General features: G+C 36.6%; 1 protein-coding gene across 1 annotated transcript in view; it reads left to right on the forward strand.

Moving 5' to 3' along the window:
- Positions 1-22,175, forward strand: part of LOC101900852 (mitogen-activated protein kinase kinase kinase kinase 5) — a 392,002-nt gene that overhangs the window by 252,480 nt on the left and 117,347 nt on the right. The window contains 5 exon segments of the mRNA XM_059128428.1: positions 20,990-21,242; positions 21,245-21,271; positions 21,274-21,309; positions 21,312-21,371; positions 21,374-21,403. Coding sequence (XP_058984411.1) covers positions 20,990-21,242; positions 21,245-21,271; positions 21,274-21,309; positions 21,312-21,371; positions 21,374-21,403 — 406 coding nt within the window.

Below are 22,175 nucleotides of genomic sequence, written 5' to 3' on the forward strand. Positions count from 1 at the left end.
GAAATTATGCATTTTTTGTTGTTGTTGGCAAAGGATTAAAGTAAATATCCTTTTTCTGGAGGGGGAATTGGGAAGGGGTGTGGAGATGATAATTTCACTTAGACGAATATTTTGATGGGAGTGATATTATTGCATGTCGAAGATATAGGTAACATCATAGGAGATGGATAATATTGAGGCAATATATTTTTATAGGACCCATACATTTCTATACCCTCCACCAGAGTATGGAGGGTATATTATGTTTTTCCTTCCATTTGTAACACCTCGAAATATACATTTTGGTACAAAGTTTTTATATTCTTGAGAAGCATAAAATTCTTTGTCAATTTAGTGTTATCCGTCAGTTCGTCTGTGGAAATCACACAAGCTTCCGAACGAAATGAAGTAGGTTGATAATTTTTTTCTCAGATGTGTGACCTAACACTTCAGGACTTATGGTATTGAAAATAGGCTATGTAGGTGCACGTTTCGGTAAAGTCTCCATAAAATCAAATTTCACATATCACAATATTTCTACTAACACCAGATCTGGTGTGAAAATGATAAATATCAATCGGTGGATCTGGTACCTCCCCCACAAAGGGTCTAAATTTTCCATACTTATATCTATCACTAACAAGTGACCGCCATTCACAATTTCTTCGTTAAAAAAAAATTAATTAAATGAGAGTTGAAAAAAAAAATCCAACCAATTTCAGCCAACTGTCATTTCTAAGCCACTCGTCCGACAGCTGCTAAAATTATTCCAGTAACAGCCCATTATATTGTTTACAAGCGTACAAAAGCATTTTGGTGAGAATTTTCCAGAAAAAAAGTTATTCGTGATGGAATTCAAGCGTGATACTGTGACTTCTTTATATTTGGCTGGAAAACCACAAGTAGCTATCGTTAGAGCACTCCAGTATTTAATTGTGTCTTATACCATCGCTCTTTACTGTGATACTGGTAGCGTAGCCCGACGTCAAGGATGTGGACGGAAAAAAACACCAACATCAGCAGAAATGGTTCGAAAAGTAAAGAAGCGACTTGATCGAAACCCGCGTCGTAGTGGCCGAAAAATTGCTCGTGAGCTGAACATATCGCAATATTCCATTCGGCAAATATTAAAAAATTAGATCGGGATAAAGCCATTGAAATTCGAAAAAGTCCAAGAACTTACACCGCAATAGAAAGAAAATAGTCTCAATAGAGCTAAAGAGTTGCTTCGCTTGGCCGAAAGTGGTGATCTGCCGAAATTGGTTTTCTCCGATGAGAAAACATTCGTTGTCGAGCAGTTTGTAAACAAACAAAATGATCGTGTTTACTTGCCAAAGCGGTCAGCTGAAAATGTGGTGTACATTCGGTTGGCCACCAGAACTCAAGCGCCACCCATGATGATGGTGTGGGCCGCCATAACAACGGATGGTCGCTCTCCGCTCGTATTAATCGACCGTGGCATCAGAATAAATGCCGAATATTATCGCGAAAATATTCTGGGGGGTGTATGAAAGCCTTGGGCACGCAAAAATTGTGTCCGCAGACCTTGGACATTTCAGCACCATCGCACTCAGCTGCACGTGCCACCCAAGAATGGTTACAAAATGAGGTTCCCCGCTTCATTTCCAGAGCACAATGGCCACCAAAATCTCCGGATACCAATATGTTGGACTATTGTGTTTGGAGTATTTTGGAAAGCAAGTTTGGCACTAAAAAATACCAAAGTGTCGATCACCTCAAGCAAGCACTTCGCCGGGAATGAGGGAATGAGCCTCTCGTATTAAACGAACGTGATATCAGAATAAATGCCGAATATTATGGCGAAAACATTCTGGAGGGTGTATTAAAGCTTTGGTCACCCAAACATTTTGGCCGCAGACCTTGGACTTTCCAACAGGACTCAGCACCATTGAACTCAGCACGCGCCACCCAAGAATGGTTACAAGATGAGGTTCCTCGCTTCATTTCTAGCGCACAATGGCCACCAAAATCTCCGGATACCAATCCGTTGGACTATGGTGTCTGGAGTATTTTGGAATGCAAAGTTGACACTGAAAAATGCCAAATTGTCGATCACCTCAAGCAAGCGCTTTGCCGCAGAGCAACATTGCCATAATTCGTTCCAAAGGTGACCAATTCGAACAAATCTAAACTTATTCTAAAATTTGATGCTATTTCCGAAATTTTTTAATTTCATTCAATAAAATTTTAAAAGAAAAAAGTAAAAATTATGGCGTTTAACTTTGTTGCAGTTTTTCAATCTCACCCTGTATGATTACTTGCCAGAAGGGATGACGACTTTTACTGAATAATTCAAAATATTCTTCAAAAAATCTATCATTTTTGGTCAGCTGTCGTTTTGAAAATATCCTATCAAAGGAAGGAGAATTTCTTACTTTCTTTGTGGGCCGAGGTTCTTAAAACATTCAGGGTATTTAGGGGCTTAATAATAAATAGTGTTTAAGAAAGCCCTTGAAAAGGCATAATTTTTACGAGAAAGTCCTACAAAACCATTTTTTGGAAGGCTCTTTAATAACAAAAAAAAAAAGACAACTTTTCGGGAAGTTTCTAAAAGAGTTATAAAAACCCCATTTTTGCGACTGAAGCTTATTTACTTATTTTTATTTATTTATTTATTTTTTTTTTTCGGTAATCATTAGGCAAACCTTCAAATTTTCAACGGAACGAGTCGAAACTCCACACTTTCATCTTTATGGCAAAATTCTAGTAAATGTTTTTTGACAATCCGCGATATTGACGAGGAAGTCATTGATAATTTCCTGCCAATATATTTTAAACAATCCACCATTTTAGGTCTGGAGGTTCCTTCTGGTGGCCGATGAATCCATATTCAAATCAGATTCCTGATTGGTAAAAATATTGTGCTGTACAAAGTTTGCAACAAAACTGTCTACTTTGTTCGTATATTATGAGAGTTCTTATTATTTACAATTTTGACGTTTTTGTGGGTGAGCCACCAGAAAGCTGTGGACCAGCTTCAACCCACCGATGTGCTAATAAAAATGTTGGAATGTTTGAAATTTGAAGAAAATCGGATGCTTATTTCGCATTTTCTGAGAAAGATATAATTATTCAATTTTTTGACCTGTTGTGGGGGTGGTACTAGAAATAGTGGTCCGATATTTTACGTCTATGAAATTGTGTTGATAGAAATATTGGGACATGGCGAGGTTGAAAGTTATCGGATGTTTATTTCGCTTTTCATAAGTTTGATGATTGTTCAAAAATTTTACCCTTTGTGCGATAGAGTACCAGAAGTCGTAGTTCGTCCTATCCGTTCTTCATACCAGATCTTGTGTTGCTAAAAATACGGAGATGTGCAATATTTGAAGATAAACGGACTCTTATGTAACATTTTATAAGAATTGTAATTAGTCCAATTTTTATCTCTTTGTGGGGGAGGAACTTCATTTAGTGGTCCCATATTGTCAATTTTTGGACCTGAAATAGTACTGATGCACGAAATTGGATGATCTTTTCTTGTAATTTGTGGTAAATTATTTTATATGAAAATTTCGATCTTTCGCCAGGAGGTACCAGAAGGAGCGGACCAATATAGCCAATTTGCGAAGGAAAACTGAGTTTGAAAATAATATTAGGAAGTACCAGGATTTCATCAAATCTGATACTCCCATCGTGAGTTATCGTGAGCACCACTGGACAACCCTAGATTGACTCCAAAGGCGTATATACATTTGGAGTATAAAAAGGCAATACCTATAAAAAATTTAACACCTTCAACCTAGGTGTATGTAAAACTTTAGCGATCAAATACTTCTCGTATGCGTTCTGACTCTACCAAATATATGCGCATTACCTTGGCACCATAGTCATTCACTTGCACATTACCAGCCCTACAATTTTTGCAATAGAGGAAGGATAGACTCATATAACTTCCCTACCCTTTCTGCATCCTGCAGCAATGTGATGGTAGCCCATTTATTTTTACTAGTCTGCCTGTGTTCAAACATTTAACTTCATAAAAAAATATTTAAAGCCACACTTCATAATAAATATTCCTTTTCCAGTAGAAAAAAAAAACAGCCATCGTGTACGTGTTCGAATAGTCGAATTATTTACCTATCACGTAGCAAACATAAAATATAATTCATAAAATAAAACGAAACCAAACGGAACGGAACGAAACGAAAGTGTCACACTCATTTCATCACACAAACATAAAAAACTAATATCCTCAAGGTGCTATGAGAGGGAGGCAAATAGTATGGCATACTTTTAGGGGTGTTGGAGTGGAAACTATGCAACAACGAAAAAGAAATCCACGTCGCTATAGGATTAAATTTTAAACGGAAAACCTGACAGTAAATGATGTGGCGTTTTGAAAGCCTAACAAAATTTACAATCTCTCTGCATTTTCTCTACAATCTCTCGATAAAATGAAAATGAGCGAACATTTTACTGGATGACTGACTGACTGCCAGGGAAGAGTGGATGTATTTTGAAAACATGTATACTTAAAATATGAGTGTGTTTTTGAAAACACACACAACGAAATTGTACATTTTTGAAACTATTTAAGGAAATTCTTGATGTCTATAAACACAGTGGAACAAATTTAGGTGATCAAAAATTGGATCCCACCTGAAAGAGATAGCTGAAAACAATTCAAAATTAGGGCCATCAAAAATTAAATTCGTCATGATAGTGAAAACAAAGGATGAATTAGTAGACCCACATCACGGTCTTTGTTTATGTTAGTTGAATTTTTTTTATAATCGATCATTGGAGTTTGCTATCTAATGCCTGTCTACAACACATTTAAAAAATCGACGATTGAAACATTTTTTAGAAAAAAAAACATGTTTTTCAAATTTTATAAATAGATGCAAAAAATCGATTTATTAGTTTAAAAAAATATAGATTTAGATATACATATATATTTTTAAATCTATCTAAACCTGTATAAGAGTATTAATATTACCGACTGACTGAAAATCAACAACCAGAAGAAACAACTGAAGCTTGAAATTTTCCACGAGGTTCGAAATTGGTGCGTATGTGTATGTTAAGGCTGGAAATTCGTTCCAAATATGTACGAATAGTACTAAAATGCACTAAAAATTGAATAGCTTGTATTGGACAAACGGAATAATGCTGGAATCCTAAAATTTTGAATAAGAGTCCCTGATGGAGTGCAGGATAAATGTACCTAAGGGTTTTTGAAAATTCGGACTTTAAGGCTACAAAAAATTCTAAAATTGTTCTAAACTTCTAAAATAGTACTATTTGGAATTATGTGAACGGATCGAACTAAGGACTTAAAATTCACTATGGAAATCTAGGTTTGACAGTATGATTGAGATATGAAGGGAGTTTTGGAAATGTGTACGTAAACGTGCGAACGGTAACATATGGTACTAAATTTGGAGCTGTTTGGTTTAGATAAAACGGCTGACGCTGGAATACCGAAATATTGTATTAGGGTCCCTGTTGGTGGTAGGTTTGTCGTAAAGAGGTAGTTTTGGATATGTGTAATGCAAGTGTAGGAGAGTACTAAATAGTTTTGGTATTAGGATCGCTGTTCATATGTAGCCTGGACATATGGATCCGGTTTCGGAAATGTGTACAATAATTGCACGAAAAGTGCTGAACAGTACTAATATTTTTTATTAAGTGAAGGGATAAGATAAAGATTCTGAAATTTGATATTTACATTACTGATGGTATGTGTGGTTGAGATTTGAAAATGCGTAGTATATTTGTACGAAAAGTACAAAATGGTAAATGGTATGACTTCACTGTGGGTATCTGGAATTGAGATATGATGATAGTTGTGGCAATTTGTACTATAATTGCTCGAAATGTACTAAATGGTACCAAACGGTACTAAATTGAGTAATGAGTAAAGGGATAGAGCTGGAATCCCTAAATTTGATATTGGGGTCTCTGTTGAAATATAGCTGTGGCTTCGGGTATGTGTACCATAATTTTTCGAAAAGTACTAAATAGCACTAAATTTAATATTGATATTTATATTTGGTATTTATAGACCTGAAATCCTGAAATTTCATATGAATGTCACTTTTGGTGTCTGTGGTTAAGAAGGTGGTTTTGGTAATGGGTACCATAATTGTACGAAAAGTACTAAGTGGTACTGAATTGGGTATTGAAGCAAGGGATAGGGCTGGAATCCTTGAATTCGATATAGATGTGGCTGTTGGTATCTGGGAATGAGATATGGAATTTTACGAAGAGTACTAAATAGTACTAAATTTGGTCTTGGGTGAAGGGATAGGGCTGGAATCCTCAAATTTGATATTGAGGTCTCTGTTGATATCTGGGATTGAGGAATGGGGTTGGTTTCGGAAATGTGTACCACAATTCCTCGAATTGTACCAAATGGTATTAAATTGGGTTATTGGTAATGAATAGAGCTGGAATCCCGAAATTTAATTTTGAGGTCTATGTTGATATTTGGGATTGAGGAATGTGGTTGGTTTCGGAAATGTATAGTACAATTGTACGAAAAGTACTAAATAATACTAAATTTGGCATTGAGTGAAGAAATATAACTAAAATCCTGAAATTTTATGTAGTTGTCACAGTTCGTGTCTATAGTTGCGGGAAGGAGATGGTTTTGGTATATAGTACTCATTTTGAATCACTGTTGGTGTCTAGGTTGAAGTTATGTAGATTTTTTTGGATATGCGCATTAAATTTTATTGAATTTAGTATTGAGTGAAGGGATAGGGAGGGCTGGAATCCTCAAATTTAATACAGATGTAACTGTTCATGTCTGTGTTTAAGATATGGCGGTGGTTTTGGAAATGTGTATTACAATTACTCGAAAAGTACCAAATGGCATTTAATTGGGTAAAGGGTAGAGCTGGAATACCGAAATTCGATATTTAGGTCTATATTGATATTTTGTATTGAAATCTGGTTGTGGTTTTGCAAATCCGTACTATAGTTGTTGGAATAGTACAGGATGATTGTTGATGTCAAGGATAAAGAGATGCATATTGTTTTGAATATGCGTACTGATTTTGATATTGGGCGAAGGGATAGGGCTAAAATTCTGAAATTGGATATTGAGGTCTCTTTTGGTTTTTCTAGGGTTTACATATCGAGATGCTGAATAAGTTGTGGAAAGAAAAATTGGATGCGGGTCCATTGTGAAATGGTTTTACTTATATTCTCCTCGTTAAATTTCAAAATGAAACAATTTTGAGGACTTTTTGGTGTAAAAGGTAAACATTTTCCCAATATTCTTTCCGAAAGAGGAAATACTTGAATAATATATAAAACCTTGGAATTCTGAAAATTTAGTACGATATATGAAGTTTTGATTGACAAATTTTGCAAAACTGCACAAATTGTGAATTTTGAGTGCTTAAAAGCCTAACACGAACTGTTGGAACGAATATAAAATTGCGCTGGCTGTAGCGGTCTAGTCTCTGTATAGAATGAAAGTGAGCAAACGCATTTTACTGGATGACTGCCAGTGAAGAGTGGATTTTTTTTTTGAAAATACGGATAGAGGCAGGATGAGGGCAATGAAAATATTCGTCAACTGATGTCGTCATCTTCCCTACAAAAAATCAAAATTTTGTGTACTAAGAAGTATCATAAAATTTGAATCCCTGTTAGATTTTCTTGAAATAATATGTCTAGAATAACAATATTATTTGTAGGTCAAGTCCTCCTGTCACCTCCCTGCAAATTTGTCAAAGACACTTATATATCTCATGGATATCGAAAAAAGTTAATCGATTTAATTTTAGCTACGTCATAATGGTCATATGCTAGGATTTATATATTTTCAAAACCGATGAATACTTTCTAACCTGTTCTCTCCTCCTTTCCATACGGTGACTGGTGTTAGAGTTCTGTCAATCTAGTTCATATCAGTACCTATACGTATGCGTGATTTCATAAATTTCATATCACTCATACGCAGAGTTCTCATACAAACGACCGTTCGATTAAACTAGATTGCCTCAACTCTAAACTGTATCTGAAAATAGCATTTACTCTTCATAGTTATGTTGCCTGGCAGACTCCGTTACTGTTAAATGCTTTTCATACTCACTTTGACAAAAGTGCCTCTCCACATTCTCTTTGAAAATAAAGACACTTGCAACGCAACACACACACACATAATTGTCGAATGGTAAAACCAAACGAATAAATATTTTATTACCACACATGTTGTCGACTTTTTCACCACCTCACCCTTCCACCCTCACCCTTACCTCCAAATTTGTACATGATATGTTAATGATGTGCTTGCACATGTTTTCCGCAACAAGATGATTTTCACGAGAATGCATTTCCCAAAAGGAGGAGAAACAATAACAACAGCAACAACAACTTTGTCTATTCTTGTTACTATTATTTACAAGGTGGAAATAACTGGAAAAAAGTACTTGTTTATCAACTATCTACCTTTATATGTTTCACACATACGGCGTGTGTCTCGCCCCCTACTAACGATGCAATGCATGTCAGCGCTAAGCTCAAGCCAAGGATAATTCAAGGATCCACATCTAACTGCACTACTTCGCGTTGCAATGTCAATACTTGGTGCGCGGGAGTGTCTTTCGGTTGTTACAACTAAAGCGAAAAAAAACTAAACCCCCAACGATAATTCACATCTTCTTCTAGTTTCGGAAACTAGGGAAACTTTTCCCAACTCATTGTTATTCTAGATGACAATGGGAATTGTTCCGAGAGTTTTTCAAGGAAACCAGGTTATCAAGATGTTGAACAGCAGAATGAAATTACTTTGTAAATAAAATACAAACAAGAGAGGGAGAGAGTTAGAGCAGAGGGGGGAGGGCCAAGGTTACCTGAAAGACAGTGACTTTTTGCCACTCAGCAAGATCTAGCGATTAGCTGGATGCATTGATTTAACTTTTGTTTTTGTGCTATCTACAGCAGGGAGGTGTATTAGGGTGGGACGATTTGTGAGGAGTAAAAATTTCTTAAAATTTGAAATTCTAAATTAATTTTGTCTACCATAAAAATACCAATACATCCTCACAAAGAGTGTCCCTTATGAAAAACCTTCAAGTTATTCCTCTTATCATTCAATCAATACAAACGTTGTACCTTTTCGCACATTTCGTTTGATTAATATATTAAGTAACGAAAATCCAGCAGTATATCGCCGTCATTAAAAGTAACCCCATGCAAAATTAAAAAATCTCTAATATTTAGTGCCGTTCCAATCCTTAAACTAGTAATAAAAAATAAAATCCCTCCTTGCCTCTTCCTTTAGATATCCCCAGGAAAATTTAAACATTAACTCTTATCAGTCACTCAATGCCAATTTTGTATCTCTTTCGTACCCTCAAATTTGGAAAACCGGGCATATTTCACCCACTTCCAGCAAATTTGAAACAACAATGGTGTACCTTTGTTTTCCATTTTTGTACCGCCCTAACAGTACAAAAGGTATAGTACAATTATTCAAAACCACCTTATGCGGGTGAATACCTCACATATGTATCGTTCCTCATGTAAAATTTGAGGATCACATCTCCAATAATGAAAAGTTTTTACCCTCAGCCATATGGCTAGAGAGGGTATACATCATTTGATACGGCTGTCTCCTTCGACCAAATCCGTTTCAGAACATTTGGAGTCGATCTAGCAATTTCCGTCTGTCTGGCTGGCTGGTGCACACGATAACTCTCGAAGGGAGTATCCGATTTGGTCCAAACTAGATGCACCGCAATATTATTACCAAACTTAGAACGAGTTCGGAGATAGGCAATACCGGTACACTCCTTCTGGTACCTCACCCACAAAATGACAACATTCTCAAAAAAAAAAAAAAATAATGTACTGCACAAAAAGATAAAGTATTATACGAATTGGCTCCAACTTTGCATATCCCTATATATTTGCGTAAGTGCCACGTCAGGTGCGCAAATGGACAATATCGGTCTACTCCATCAAGTACCTCCCCCACAAAGGGTCAAAATTTTGAATTATTACAACTGTTATAAAATGTGATGTAAGAGTCCGATTGTCTTGAAATGTCACACATCCCAATATTTTTATCAACTCAAGGTCTGGTATGAAGATGGAATATGTCGGTCCACTCTTTCTGACACCTCCCCCACAAACGAGCAACATTTTGAACATTCATAAAGCTCATAAAACGCGAAAGTAACATCCGATTCCATTCAGACTTTGTACATCTTAATATTTCCATCAACACAAGGTTTGCTATGAAGATGGTAGAGATCGGACCATTCCTTCCAGTACCTCCCCCACAAATTGCTAAAATTTTGAATAACCAAAACGATCATAAAATCCGAAATAAACATCCGACTGTCTTCATAATTCACACATCCTATTATTTTTACAAACATAAGAAGATGGAATATATAGCTCTATTCATTCTGGTACCTCGCCCACAAAGGGTCAACATTTGGAATATCCACGAAGCCTAAAAAACGCGCAATTAACACCCAACTCCATTCAGACTTGGTATGTCTCAATATTTCTATCAACACAAGCTCTGTTATAGAAATCGGACTATTCCTTCTGGGAGTTCCCCCACAAAGGGTCAATGTTTCGAATAGCCAAAACGATTATAAAATCCAAAATCAACATCCGGTTCTCTTCATATTTCACACATCTCATTATTTTTGTTAACACAAAATCTGCTCTGAATATGGGATGTACCGGTCATCTTCTTCTAATACCTCCTCCATAAAGAGTCAACATTTTGAATGTCTATGAAGCCTATTAAAAGTGAAATTAACATCCGATTCCATTCAGACTTGGTACATCTCAATATTTCCATTAAAAAAACAAGATCTGTTACAAAAATGCTAGAGATCGGACCATTTCTTCTGGTACCTCCCCTAACAAAGGGTCAAAGTTTTGAAAAACCAAAACCTTTGTAAAATCCGAAATAAGCATCCGGTTCTCTTTATATTTCACACATCATATTATTTCTACTAACATAAGATCTGCTGAGAAGATGGGATATATCGCTCCATTCCTTCTGGTACCTCCCCACATAGGTTCAACTGTTGGAATATTCATGAAGCTCATAAAACGCAAAATTAGCATCCGATTCCATTCAGACTTGGTACATCTCAATATATCCATCAACACAAGGTCTGTCATAGATATGGTAGAAATCGGACCATTTCTTCTGGTACCTCCCCCAACAAAGGGTCAAAGTTTTGAATAACCAAAACGTTTGTAAAATCCGAAATAAGCATCCGGTTCTCATTATATTTCACACATCCTATTATTTCCACTAACACAAGATTTCTTGTGAAGATGGGATAAATCGGTCTACTCCTTCTTTTACCTACCCCACAAAGAGTCAACATTTTGAGTATCCACGAGCTCATAAAACGCGAAATTAACATCCGATTCCATTCAGACTTGGCACATCGTAATATTTCCATCAACACAAGGTCTGTCATAGAGATGGTAGAGATCGGACCATTTCTTCTGGTACCTCCCCTCAACAAGGGGTCAAAGTTTTGAATAACCAAAATGTTTGTAAAATCCGAAATAAGCATCCGGTTCTCTTATATTTCACACATCCTATTATTTCTACTAACACAAGATCTGTTGTGGAAATGGGATAAATCGGTCTACTCCTTCTGTTACATACCCCACAAAGAGTCAACATTTTGAGTATCCACGAAGCTCATTAATCGCGAAATTAGCACCCGATTCAATTCAGACTTGGTACATCTCAATATATCCATCAACACAAGGTCTATCATAGAGATGGTAGAGATCGGACAATTTCTTCTGATACCTCCCCCAACAAAGGGTCAAAGTTTTGAATAACCAAACGTTTGTAAAATCCGAAATAAGCATCCGGTACTCTTCATATTTCACATATCTCATTATTTTTACTAACACAAGATCTGCTGCGAAGGTGAAATATATCGCTCCATTTATTCTGGTACCTCCCTCGCAAATGGTTAAAATTTTGAGTATCCATGAAGCTTATAAAACGCGAAATTAGCATCCGATTCCATTCAGACTTGGAACATTTCAATATTTCCATCAGCATAAACCTGTTATAAAACTGGTAGGGATCGGACCATTTCTTTTGGTACATCCCTACAGATTTGAAAAACGAAACGCTCAAAGAAAGCGAAATAAGTATGCAACTCTCTTCAAATTTCAAACATACAACCATTTTTGGTAATACAAGATCTGTTGGGAAATCTGCGAGCACCTTCTTCTGATACCTCACCCACAAAGGGTCACAATTTCCTATACTTTTATCTGACAAAACTTGTGAAACAAGTCAGCGACTCTTTTTACTATCTATATATAAATATTTCTCTCAATCAGAAATCTGGTAAATGCAGAATTTATCGGAATTTATGATTTCGCATAAAATTGGATGAAAATGTTGGATTTCTCATAATTTTGCCCATACCAGTAGTTTTATCTGCAATAGATGAAGCATAAAAATTAAGTCGACCGAAGTAGACTTCTAAAAATTATCCCATATCTCGTATGAAGTGAAGGAAGAAACCAATATAGTCCAAAACTGACACGTCGCAATATTTATATCATATTTATTTAGTTCCAATACGAAATGGACAATATTGCCCCATTCCGTCGGAACCTACACCATAGATGGTCAGCTGTTTGAAAAATCATAACGGAAGTCAAAATATATTTAAATAATCGAACATTGGCTTAGGGTATACATCTCTACCGATACTTTTAAACTTGTCTTTTTTTTTTGGTTTTTTATATACCTATATAAATTCCTAATTTTTACAGTCATTTCACTTTCGCGAATGTTTTTCTAATATATTCTTCTATTTTTTCCCCTTTTCGCCTTAAATATATCAAATATATATTTTTTCCCCCGATTAGATTTCTTATTAAATTTATGGTTACAATTATTTGTTATAGCTGCAATTTTCCGAACGATTAAATGCAATTATTGCCCTATTTTAAATATTAAATCCTTTTTTTATGCAGCCGACAATCTGTCTAACTCGGTAGCAGAGTAGGATAAACAAACGGAAACTGAATTCATAGTGCTCTTCAATATGCACAAGCATTCTCCCACACACACACATACAGCCATCCGAAATTTCCAATTCCAATAAGATAATAACAATATGAATTGAAATGAATAGTAATAGATCTTTCGACGATATTGGTATTGGTTGTGTTTCGTTGCGTTGCAGAATAGAACAAAAGCAAATAACAAAAGAGGACAAGTGCAGGAGGCTAACTTCTCCATGGTGGTGGGGTTGGGGGCCACAAAGGCATTTTGCAAAATTGCTTAAAAACCATTGACCTGTAAATAAACAATTCACCAAATCTCCCTTCCCTCAACCCACACACACACACTCAAATTTCAGTTAGTATGAATAAATTCGTTTGGTAGTAGTCCATTGCAACGTACTCATGTGTTTGCAGGCAGTCAGAGACACACACATGGGGTCGCATAACAATAACACATCCTTTTTGGTGAATTTCGAACAAACAAAGAGACATTTGAAAAACTGCAGAGAATCACTCGAAATGTAAACACATCACTAAATAGTCATTGCGGTGGGAACATTTGTGTGTCATTTGAAATGTAATACGGATTTAGTAGTACGCAATCAGATTGGTGAACAAAATTACATATTTTAGAATTTTCGAGGGTTTTTCGAAAAGCTCTCCACCATAATAGGCGGTGAATATACTTATTTTGTCATTCTGTTTATAACACCTCGAAATAGACCCAATCAAAGCTACATATTCTTGATTTGCATATAATTCCGTGTCTATGCATCTGTCGAAATCACTATAGAGCTTGCTGCATTAATAGTATATATTATTCCTATGATGTTTGTGTTGAAAATGGACTATTATATACACTCATGTTTAAAAGTAGCCCCATATAATGGTGTCTCCAGAATTTCCAGATTTTTTCGGGTTTGTCCAAATGTCCGGGCGAATCGGCAGCAATTAGATGTGGCAGAGGAGATTTGTATTTTGTAGCCGAAAATAGACTATGAAATCATATTATGACAGAATACAGCATGGAGGGCAATATTGGTCCATTGCTTCTTGTAGCTTTCCCAAAAAGGATCCATATTTTAAATAACAAGTTAAAAAATATCAGTCGGTCTTGCCGACAGATGTATACCCTCAGCTAATGTTCGATTATTTAAAAATATTTTAACATCTGTTACAATTATTAAAATTGTTGACCCTCTATGACGTAGGTTCCGAAGGAAGGAATATGCCAATATTGACCAATTCATATCGGACCTATATAAATATTGCAACGTTCCAGGTTTTGACTATATCGAACACTTCCTTTAATTTATATGATCACATTATTTTTAGGAAATGTTGAAATGTGCTTAAGTTGCCAGATATAGCCGAACGAAGTATTCCATATTCATACTTCATCTTATACCGATAAAGGTATTGATATAGGCAAAATTGCAAGAAAATCGAACATTTATATCCAATTCTATGCGAAATCATAAATTCCATATTTATCTCACGGCTGACTCGTTTCGCAAGTTATGGCAGATAAAAGTATTGAAAATTGTGACCCTTTGTGGGAGAGGTACCAGAAGGTGTTCGCAGATATATATCATCTTCAAAACAGATCTTGTGTTCGCAAAAATGTTGTATGTATGAAATTTAAAGAGAGTTGAATGCGTATTTCGCTTTCTTTGAGCGTTTTGTCTTCAAAATCTTGAACCCTATGTGAGGAGGTACCAGAAGAAATGGTTCGATCTCTACCATCGTTATAACAGATCTTTTGTTGATGGAAATTTTGAGATTTACCAAGTTTGGAATGGAATCGGAAGTTGATTTCGCTTTTTATGAGCTTCATGGATATTCAACATTTTAAGCCTTTGTGGAGGAGGTAACAGAAGGAGACGGCCGATATATCCTATCTTTACAACAGATCTTGTGTTAGTAGAAGTAATGGAATGTATGGAATATATAGAGAACCTGATGCTTATTTCTGATTTTATAAACGTTTTGGTTATTCAAAACATTGACCCTTTGTGTTGGAGGTACCAGAAAGAATGGTCCGATCGCTACCATCTTTATAACAGATCCTGTGTTGATATAAATATTGACATGTGCCAAGTCTGAATAGAATCGAATGTTAATTACATGTTTTATGAGATTCATGAATATTCAACATTTTTACCCTTTGTGGGGGAGGTACCAGAAGGAGTGAACTGATATATTCTGTCTTAATGCGATATCTTTATAAAAATATTAGGATGTGTGAAATTTGAAGACAATCGGACATTATATAATCGTTATAATTATTCGAAACTGTTACCCTCTTTGGGAAGTCACTTGATGTAGTGGACCGATATTACCCATTTCTGCATTTGACCTAGAACTGATGAAAATATTAGGATTTGCAAAGTTGGAGCAAAATCGGATTATGGCTTCTCTTTCTGCGCAGAAAATATATTTTTTGAAAATTTCGACCTTTTGTGGGGGAGGTCGCTAGACCATCCTGAAACAGATTTGGTCCCAGGGTCTAAAAACGTTATTTCGAGGTATTTTTTAGGAATGTGAACTACAAGTGCACAAAAGTACCAAATTGTACTGTTTTTGGTACCATTTTGGGATAGGGAAGTGATAGAGATACAATTATGAAATTCGACATGAGGTTTCTGTTGGCGTCTGTGATCAAGACATGGAGGTGGTGGAAATGTGTACTCCTAATTATTCGAAAAGTACTAAATGTTACTAAATTGGGTATTGTGTGATAGGATTAGGCTTGAATTCTCAAATTTGATATTGAGGTCTCTGTTGGTATCTGGACTTGAGATATGGAGGTGGTTTGGAATTTTGTATTGTAATTGTACGAAAGGTTCTAAATGGTACTTAATTTTGTATTGGGTGAAGAAATAGAGCTGAATTCAAGAAATTACGATAATTGTTTGAAAGTATTAAATATTACTAAATTTGATATTTGGTGAAGGAATAGAGATTGAATTCGATATGGATGTCACTCTTGGTGTCTGTGGTTGGGGGAAGGAGCTAGTTCTGGATATGCGCGCTATAATTGTACTTAATTGTACTAAATTTGGTAATGGGGGAAATTAAAAAGCAGAAATCCCGAAATTTGAGTTTGATTATGCGTACTAAATGGTACTAAATTTGGTATTGGGTAAAGGAGTAGAAATTGGAAATCCTGAAATTGTTATTGAGGTCTCTATTGGTGTCTGTAGTTGAGAAAAAGAGCTTGTTTTGTACCAAATGATACTAAATTAAGTAATGGGAGAGCTGGAATCCCGAAATTTGACATTGAGGTCTCTGTTGGTATCTGGGACTGATGTACGGAGATCGTTTTAAAAAAGCGTACTATAATTGTTCAAAAAGTCCTAAATGCCTCCAAATTTCGTATATGTGTAAAGGAATAGAGCTGGAATGCGGAAATTTAATATGGATTAAGGATGGAGAAGGTGGTGCTATGAACGTACGAAAAGTGCAAAATGACACTAAATGTGTGTTGGGTTGGGATAGAGATGGAATTCGGAATTTTTGGTGTCGAGGTCAATGTTGGCGTAAGGGGTGGATAGAAGGAGATGATTTTGTTCTTGTGTATTATAACTGTATGGAAATAATTATGGGATTTGGTCTTAGAGTAGAGCTGGAATTCTGAAATTTGATGTGAAAGCCAATGATGGGATATAGCTATGGATTTTCTACGATTTAGATATGTTATTTTTAAAAGACCCTGAAATAGTTCTGGATAAAAAAAATGAATGTGAACCATTCTGCAAGGGTTTAGCTAATATGCTGGGTTTAATTATGAGGTGGACTTTTCTTTGACGAGGTAGCGGCCACTTGCTAGTTAGTTATAAATGTGTTACTTTTATAAATGTACCACATTTTTGAGGAAGTCATAAACACCTGATCGCTCTCTCTATCTCTCTCTCCTAAACTATTTTAAATTTTAATTATATTTTTGCACATTCCTTCGGCCTCTTTGTCCTTATTATGAATTTCTACCTCACCTACTATTACATATTTCCTTCTTCCTATGAGGTATTTTGCTTCTATACCCCCTCTTCCCTTTTTAATCAAGTCGATGTACAATCTTGGTCTTTAATTGTTAGATAACATTAAGACTTGGATTTCTTCGCTAGTTTGTGACTCAGCTACAAGATATTTTTCCCTCTATTATATTAGAGCCCCAGCACTCCTTCAAACAAAAGGAATATTTCACAAATGTCTCCTCGTAAGTGTGAAAACCAAGCGCCCCTCCAAGTAACCACATAGTGTCTTTGAGAATAACACTTTTCATCTGAACCCAAATGACACTTCAGTTGCCATCACCTCACCAACGCCATCAAACTGCTGCGTATGCCAGTGGTGTCACACAAGTTTCCACTATTTTGCTAGTAATAGCTGCAGTATTTTTCATGCATTTGCATGAAGAGAGCCATATTGACAATAAAAACATTTAGCTGTACAAAAAAACAACAAAAAAAGGAAATAAAATATTCCACCCACAAATAGTTGGTGGAGGAGTTCCGTCGAGGCGGAGGGGGGACATTCGGTACCATTTTCCAAGTGGTCGTTAGTGGAATTGCAAATAAAATAATGGATTTTTGGCGCATATCCTGTCGCCCTCCATCAGTTGGAAGATGAGTTTTCACTCTTTAGCCGACAGACCACTACTCCACTCCTCTCCCTCCCCCACTCCAGCTGGCAGTCACTGGGAAACAACAAATTTTAATCGGGCTAAACTACAATGACAATTTTTCCCAAAAAATATTTTTCTAGTGTGATGACATTTCTGTGTATGTGTGAGTTTTTATAGCCTCCACCATACATAGTATGGAGGGTATATAGTTCGTCAATCCCTTTGTAACTCATAGAAATAATAATTTTACACATAACAAAGTATATGTATATATGTTTTAAATCAGCGTAATATTCTAAGACGATTTATATATGGTCAGGATAAAATTCTAAGACGATTTAGCTCAGCCCAGCCCGTCCGTCCGTCTGTGTAACCACGCTAGAGTCCAAAGGAATAAAGATAGGAAACTAAAATGTTGCGATATTTGGTATTTTGATGACTGTAGCCAAAATTTTCAATGAAATTGTATGAAAATCCACATAAGGAGTTTCTTCGGAGTACTTAACCTCTGGAAATATATTCTCTATATAGGTCCACGATATCGTATACCCTCATACCATACCCCCCATATGACGGTACCTCCCTATATTCGGTATTTTGATGATTTTAGCGACATTATTCACCCGAGTTGTTTCAAATGTCGTATTAAGATCCGTAATGGATACTACAGTCTATGCAGAAAATTGTTTATGCAGGACCAGGTTTTCGTATAGCCTCCATATATCAGTACCTCTCTATCTTAGGTATTTTGATAGTTTTAGCGACATTATTCGCCTGAGTGTTTCAAATTCGTATTAAGAATTAGTAATTGGTACTGCAGCCTGTAACAGAAAATTGTCTATGCAGACCCACGTCTACGTATAGCCTCCATATAACGGTACCTCCATATATTCGGCATTTGGATGATTTTAGCGACAATATTCACGGTGATGTTTCAATTTCGTAGTTTAGAGTTCGTAATGGGAACTTCAGTCTATGACAGAAAATTGTCTATGTAGGTACAGGTCTCGTATAGGCCCCATGTATCAGTCCCTCCATATGTTCGGTATTTTGACGATTTCAGGTACAATATTCACCGAAATGGTTTGAAATTTCGTATGTGAAGTAACTAATAGGTAATAAAGTCTGCGACAGAAAATTGTCCTTCCTACAGGGTGAGATAAAAATACTGCAACAAAAATACTGCAAAAAAGTCAAACGCCATAAATTTTACTTTTTTTTTAAATTTTATTGAATGAAAGCAAAAACTATCGGAAATATCATTTGTTTGAATTGGTCACCTTCGGTACGAATTATGGCCTTCAAACGGCCAATGAAACCATCACACGCTGCCCGAATGTTGCTCTAAGGTATTTTGGCCTATTCCCGCCGAATCGCTGCTTGAGGTGATCGACGCTTTGGTATTTTTTAGTGCCATCCTTGATTTCCAAAATACTCCAGAAACAGTAGTCCAATGGATTGGTATCCGGAGATTTTGGTGGCCATTGAGCGCTAGAAATGAAGCGAGGAAACTCATTTGAAACCATTCTCGTGCTGAGTGCGATGTTGCTGAGTCCTGTTCGATGTCCAAGGTCTGCGGCCAAAAAGTTTGCGTGCTCAAAGCTAGCTTACACCCTCCAGAATATTTTCGCGACAATAATCGGCATTTATTCTGATGCCACGGTCAATTAATACGAGCAGAGAGCGACTCTCCGATGTTATGGCGGCACACCATCACTGCGGACGACGCTTGAGTTCTGCTGGCCAACCGAAGGTGCACATTTTCAGCTGACCTCTTTGGCAAGTAAACACGATTATTTTGTTTATTTACAAACTGCTGGCAGCGAATGTTTTCTTATCGGATACGGAGAAAACCAATTTCGGCAGTTCACCACTTTCGGCCAAGCGAAGCAAACTCTTTAGCTCTTTTGGGTCTATTTTCTTTCTGCTGCGGTGTAAGTTCTTGCACTTTTGGAATTTCAATGGCTTTACACCGAGCTCATTTTTCAATATTCGCCGAATGGAATATTGCGATATGTTCAGCTCAGGAGCCATTTTCGGCTACTGCCACGCGGGTTTCGATCAAGTCGCTTCTTCACTTTTTCCATTAACCATTTCTGCTGATATTGCTGTTTTCTTCCGTCCACTTCCTTGACGTCGGGCTACGCTATCAGTAACACGATAACAAGCGATGGTACGAGACGCAAAAGATTTATTCACATTTAAATGCTGGAGTGCTCTAACGATAGCCACTTGTGGGTTTCCAGCCAAATAAAAAGAAATCACACGTCACGCTTGAATTCCATCACGAATAACTTTTTTCTGGAAAATTCTCACCAAAATGCTTTTGTACGATTGTAAACAATATAATGAGCTGTCGCGGGAATAATTTTAACAACTGTCGGACGAATGGCTTAGAAATGACAGCAGTCTGAATTTAGTTGCAGTTTTTCATCTCACCTTGCATAGGATCCATATATCCGTACCTCCCTATATTTGTTATTTTGAATATTGTAATGGCTATGACAGAAGTTGCCTATACAGCTCCACGTCTTCATATAGATCCTAATATAACGGCTTTATTTTTAACGGATTTTTTTGAAAGTTTCCAAATTCGTTCAAAATATGTGGAGGGTATTTAATGTTCAGCCCGGCCGAATTGACTGCTTTTTTGCTAGTTTATTATCATTTACGACTCATGTCCTCCCATGGTTTGTGGCTGGAGAGGGAGCGGGCAGGGCAAAGGAATATACACCAAGGACGCCAGGCAAAAACTTTAATTTATGTAGGAAAAAACCACACCAAATAAATTGAATTTTCTCTTATGTTTTCACTTTCAAAATGAAGTGGTACTGAGAAATGGCGGTGAAGGTGGGAAGTGGGGTCAGACAAGCAATAAAATGCGAATTTTATTTCGATGAGTTTTATGTGAACACCACTCCCCCCTCGCACAAATGAATTTCATTATCTTGCATTTTTTAATTGAATTTCGTTGGTAATGGAAAACTGTGATTGTGCTGTAAAATTTTATCTCTATTTTTTTGCTATCCTGCCATGGCAGGTCTTGGGGAATTGTGCGTTTTGGAAATGACCACAGCTGGAGGTGGTGGATTTTGGCTTAATTTGGAGAAAAACTAATGGATGGAACATTGAGCAATATCTTGAAATAATTTATGGGCTCTTTAATGGTGACAACAAATTCGTTTAAGGGTCATAAAAAATTGAAATGATATTAAAATTGGGAGATTTTTATGGGCCAAAGAGGCAGTGGTAAGGGGGTCTGCCAAATTTCAAGTGGTTTTATAGGTTATTATCTTTACAACTTATTTTTATTATTGATTTTCGATATTCAACTTCTTACTCATTCTCCCTCTCTTTTCTCTTCCTCCCCAGGCAAAACGCATACAAAGCAATGAGCTGGCCGCCATAAAAGTCATCAAACTGGAACCCACAGACGACATACAAATCATCCAACAGGAAATCATAATGATGCGTGATTGTCGCCATCCAAATATAGCCTACTATGGCTCATATTTACGACGTGACAAACTGTGGATCTGCATGGAGTATTGTGGTGGTGGTAGTCTACAGGACATCTATCAGGTGACCGGTCCCCTGAGTGAACAACAAATTGCCTATATGTGCCGTGAACGCTAAAAGGTTTGGAGTACCTGCATTCATGGGTAAAATGCATCGAGACATTAAAGGTGCCAATATCTGCTGACGGAGTATGGCGATGTAAAGCTGGCGGATTTTGGTGTGTCGGCTCAGATAACTGCACAATTAATAAAAGGAAAAGTTTTATAGGTGAGTACAAAGTGAAAATTCTTAAGAATTTTTATTGATCCAGGAGACGTGGATTATTTTTAAAAACTAAAAAAAAACGGCTCCAACCAATACAGAATGGCATCTTGGCGGAAGAGGATAAAATTTAACAAAATCGCCTAAAAATATGCCAATAAAAAGTGAATATTTATCCCCCAGTCATATGGCTAAAGATGGATATATTATTTGATACGGCCAAAACATGCCTTATCGAAATAACAGTTTAGAACCCAGGCCTCTTAAACCAAGTCCGTGACTTTCTTGGCTAGGGCGGCTGGTACAGGAGGTGTCTGCAAAAATTCTCTACCGAAATTTTTCCAATCACAGTGGCTTGGCCGGGTGGTACAGGGGGTTTATGCAAAACTTCTCATCGAAACTTCCAATAACAGAGGTGTTACCATCAAAAAAGAAGTTCCAATGGACTGCCGATGCTCAAGTAGTTTCGGGGGGAAGTAAAAACATTACCAAATTACAGCCGATGTTTTATTGCCTCTGATTTCGTTGGTACTTGGGCCTAAAGATTCCAAAAATCAGAGGTAGTCGTAATTGGAGCTACCCAGAACATGGATCGACATATTCCACTGTGTAAAATTATATAGTGCGAGGTCTACAGTAATATCAACAGACAGACAGACGAACAGACAGATGGATATAGCTAAATCGACACAGAAATTTAAAAATATTCGAAAGAATATATTTTATAGTGAAGAGTTGTAAGCGCCAAAAGTATGCAATAGAGTGTGGTAAAGATAAA

This window comes from Musca domestica, unplaced genomic scaffold, assembly GCF_030504385.1.
Source record: "Musca domestica strain aabys unplaced genomic scaffold, Musca_domestica.polishedcontigs.V.1.1 50, whole genome shotgun sequence".
NCBI classification, from domain to species: domain Eukaryota; kingdom Metazoa; phylum Arthropoda; class Insecta; order Diptera; family Muscidae; genus Musca; species Musca domestica.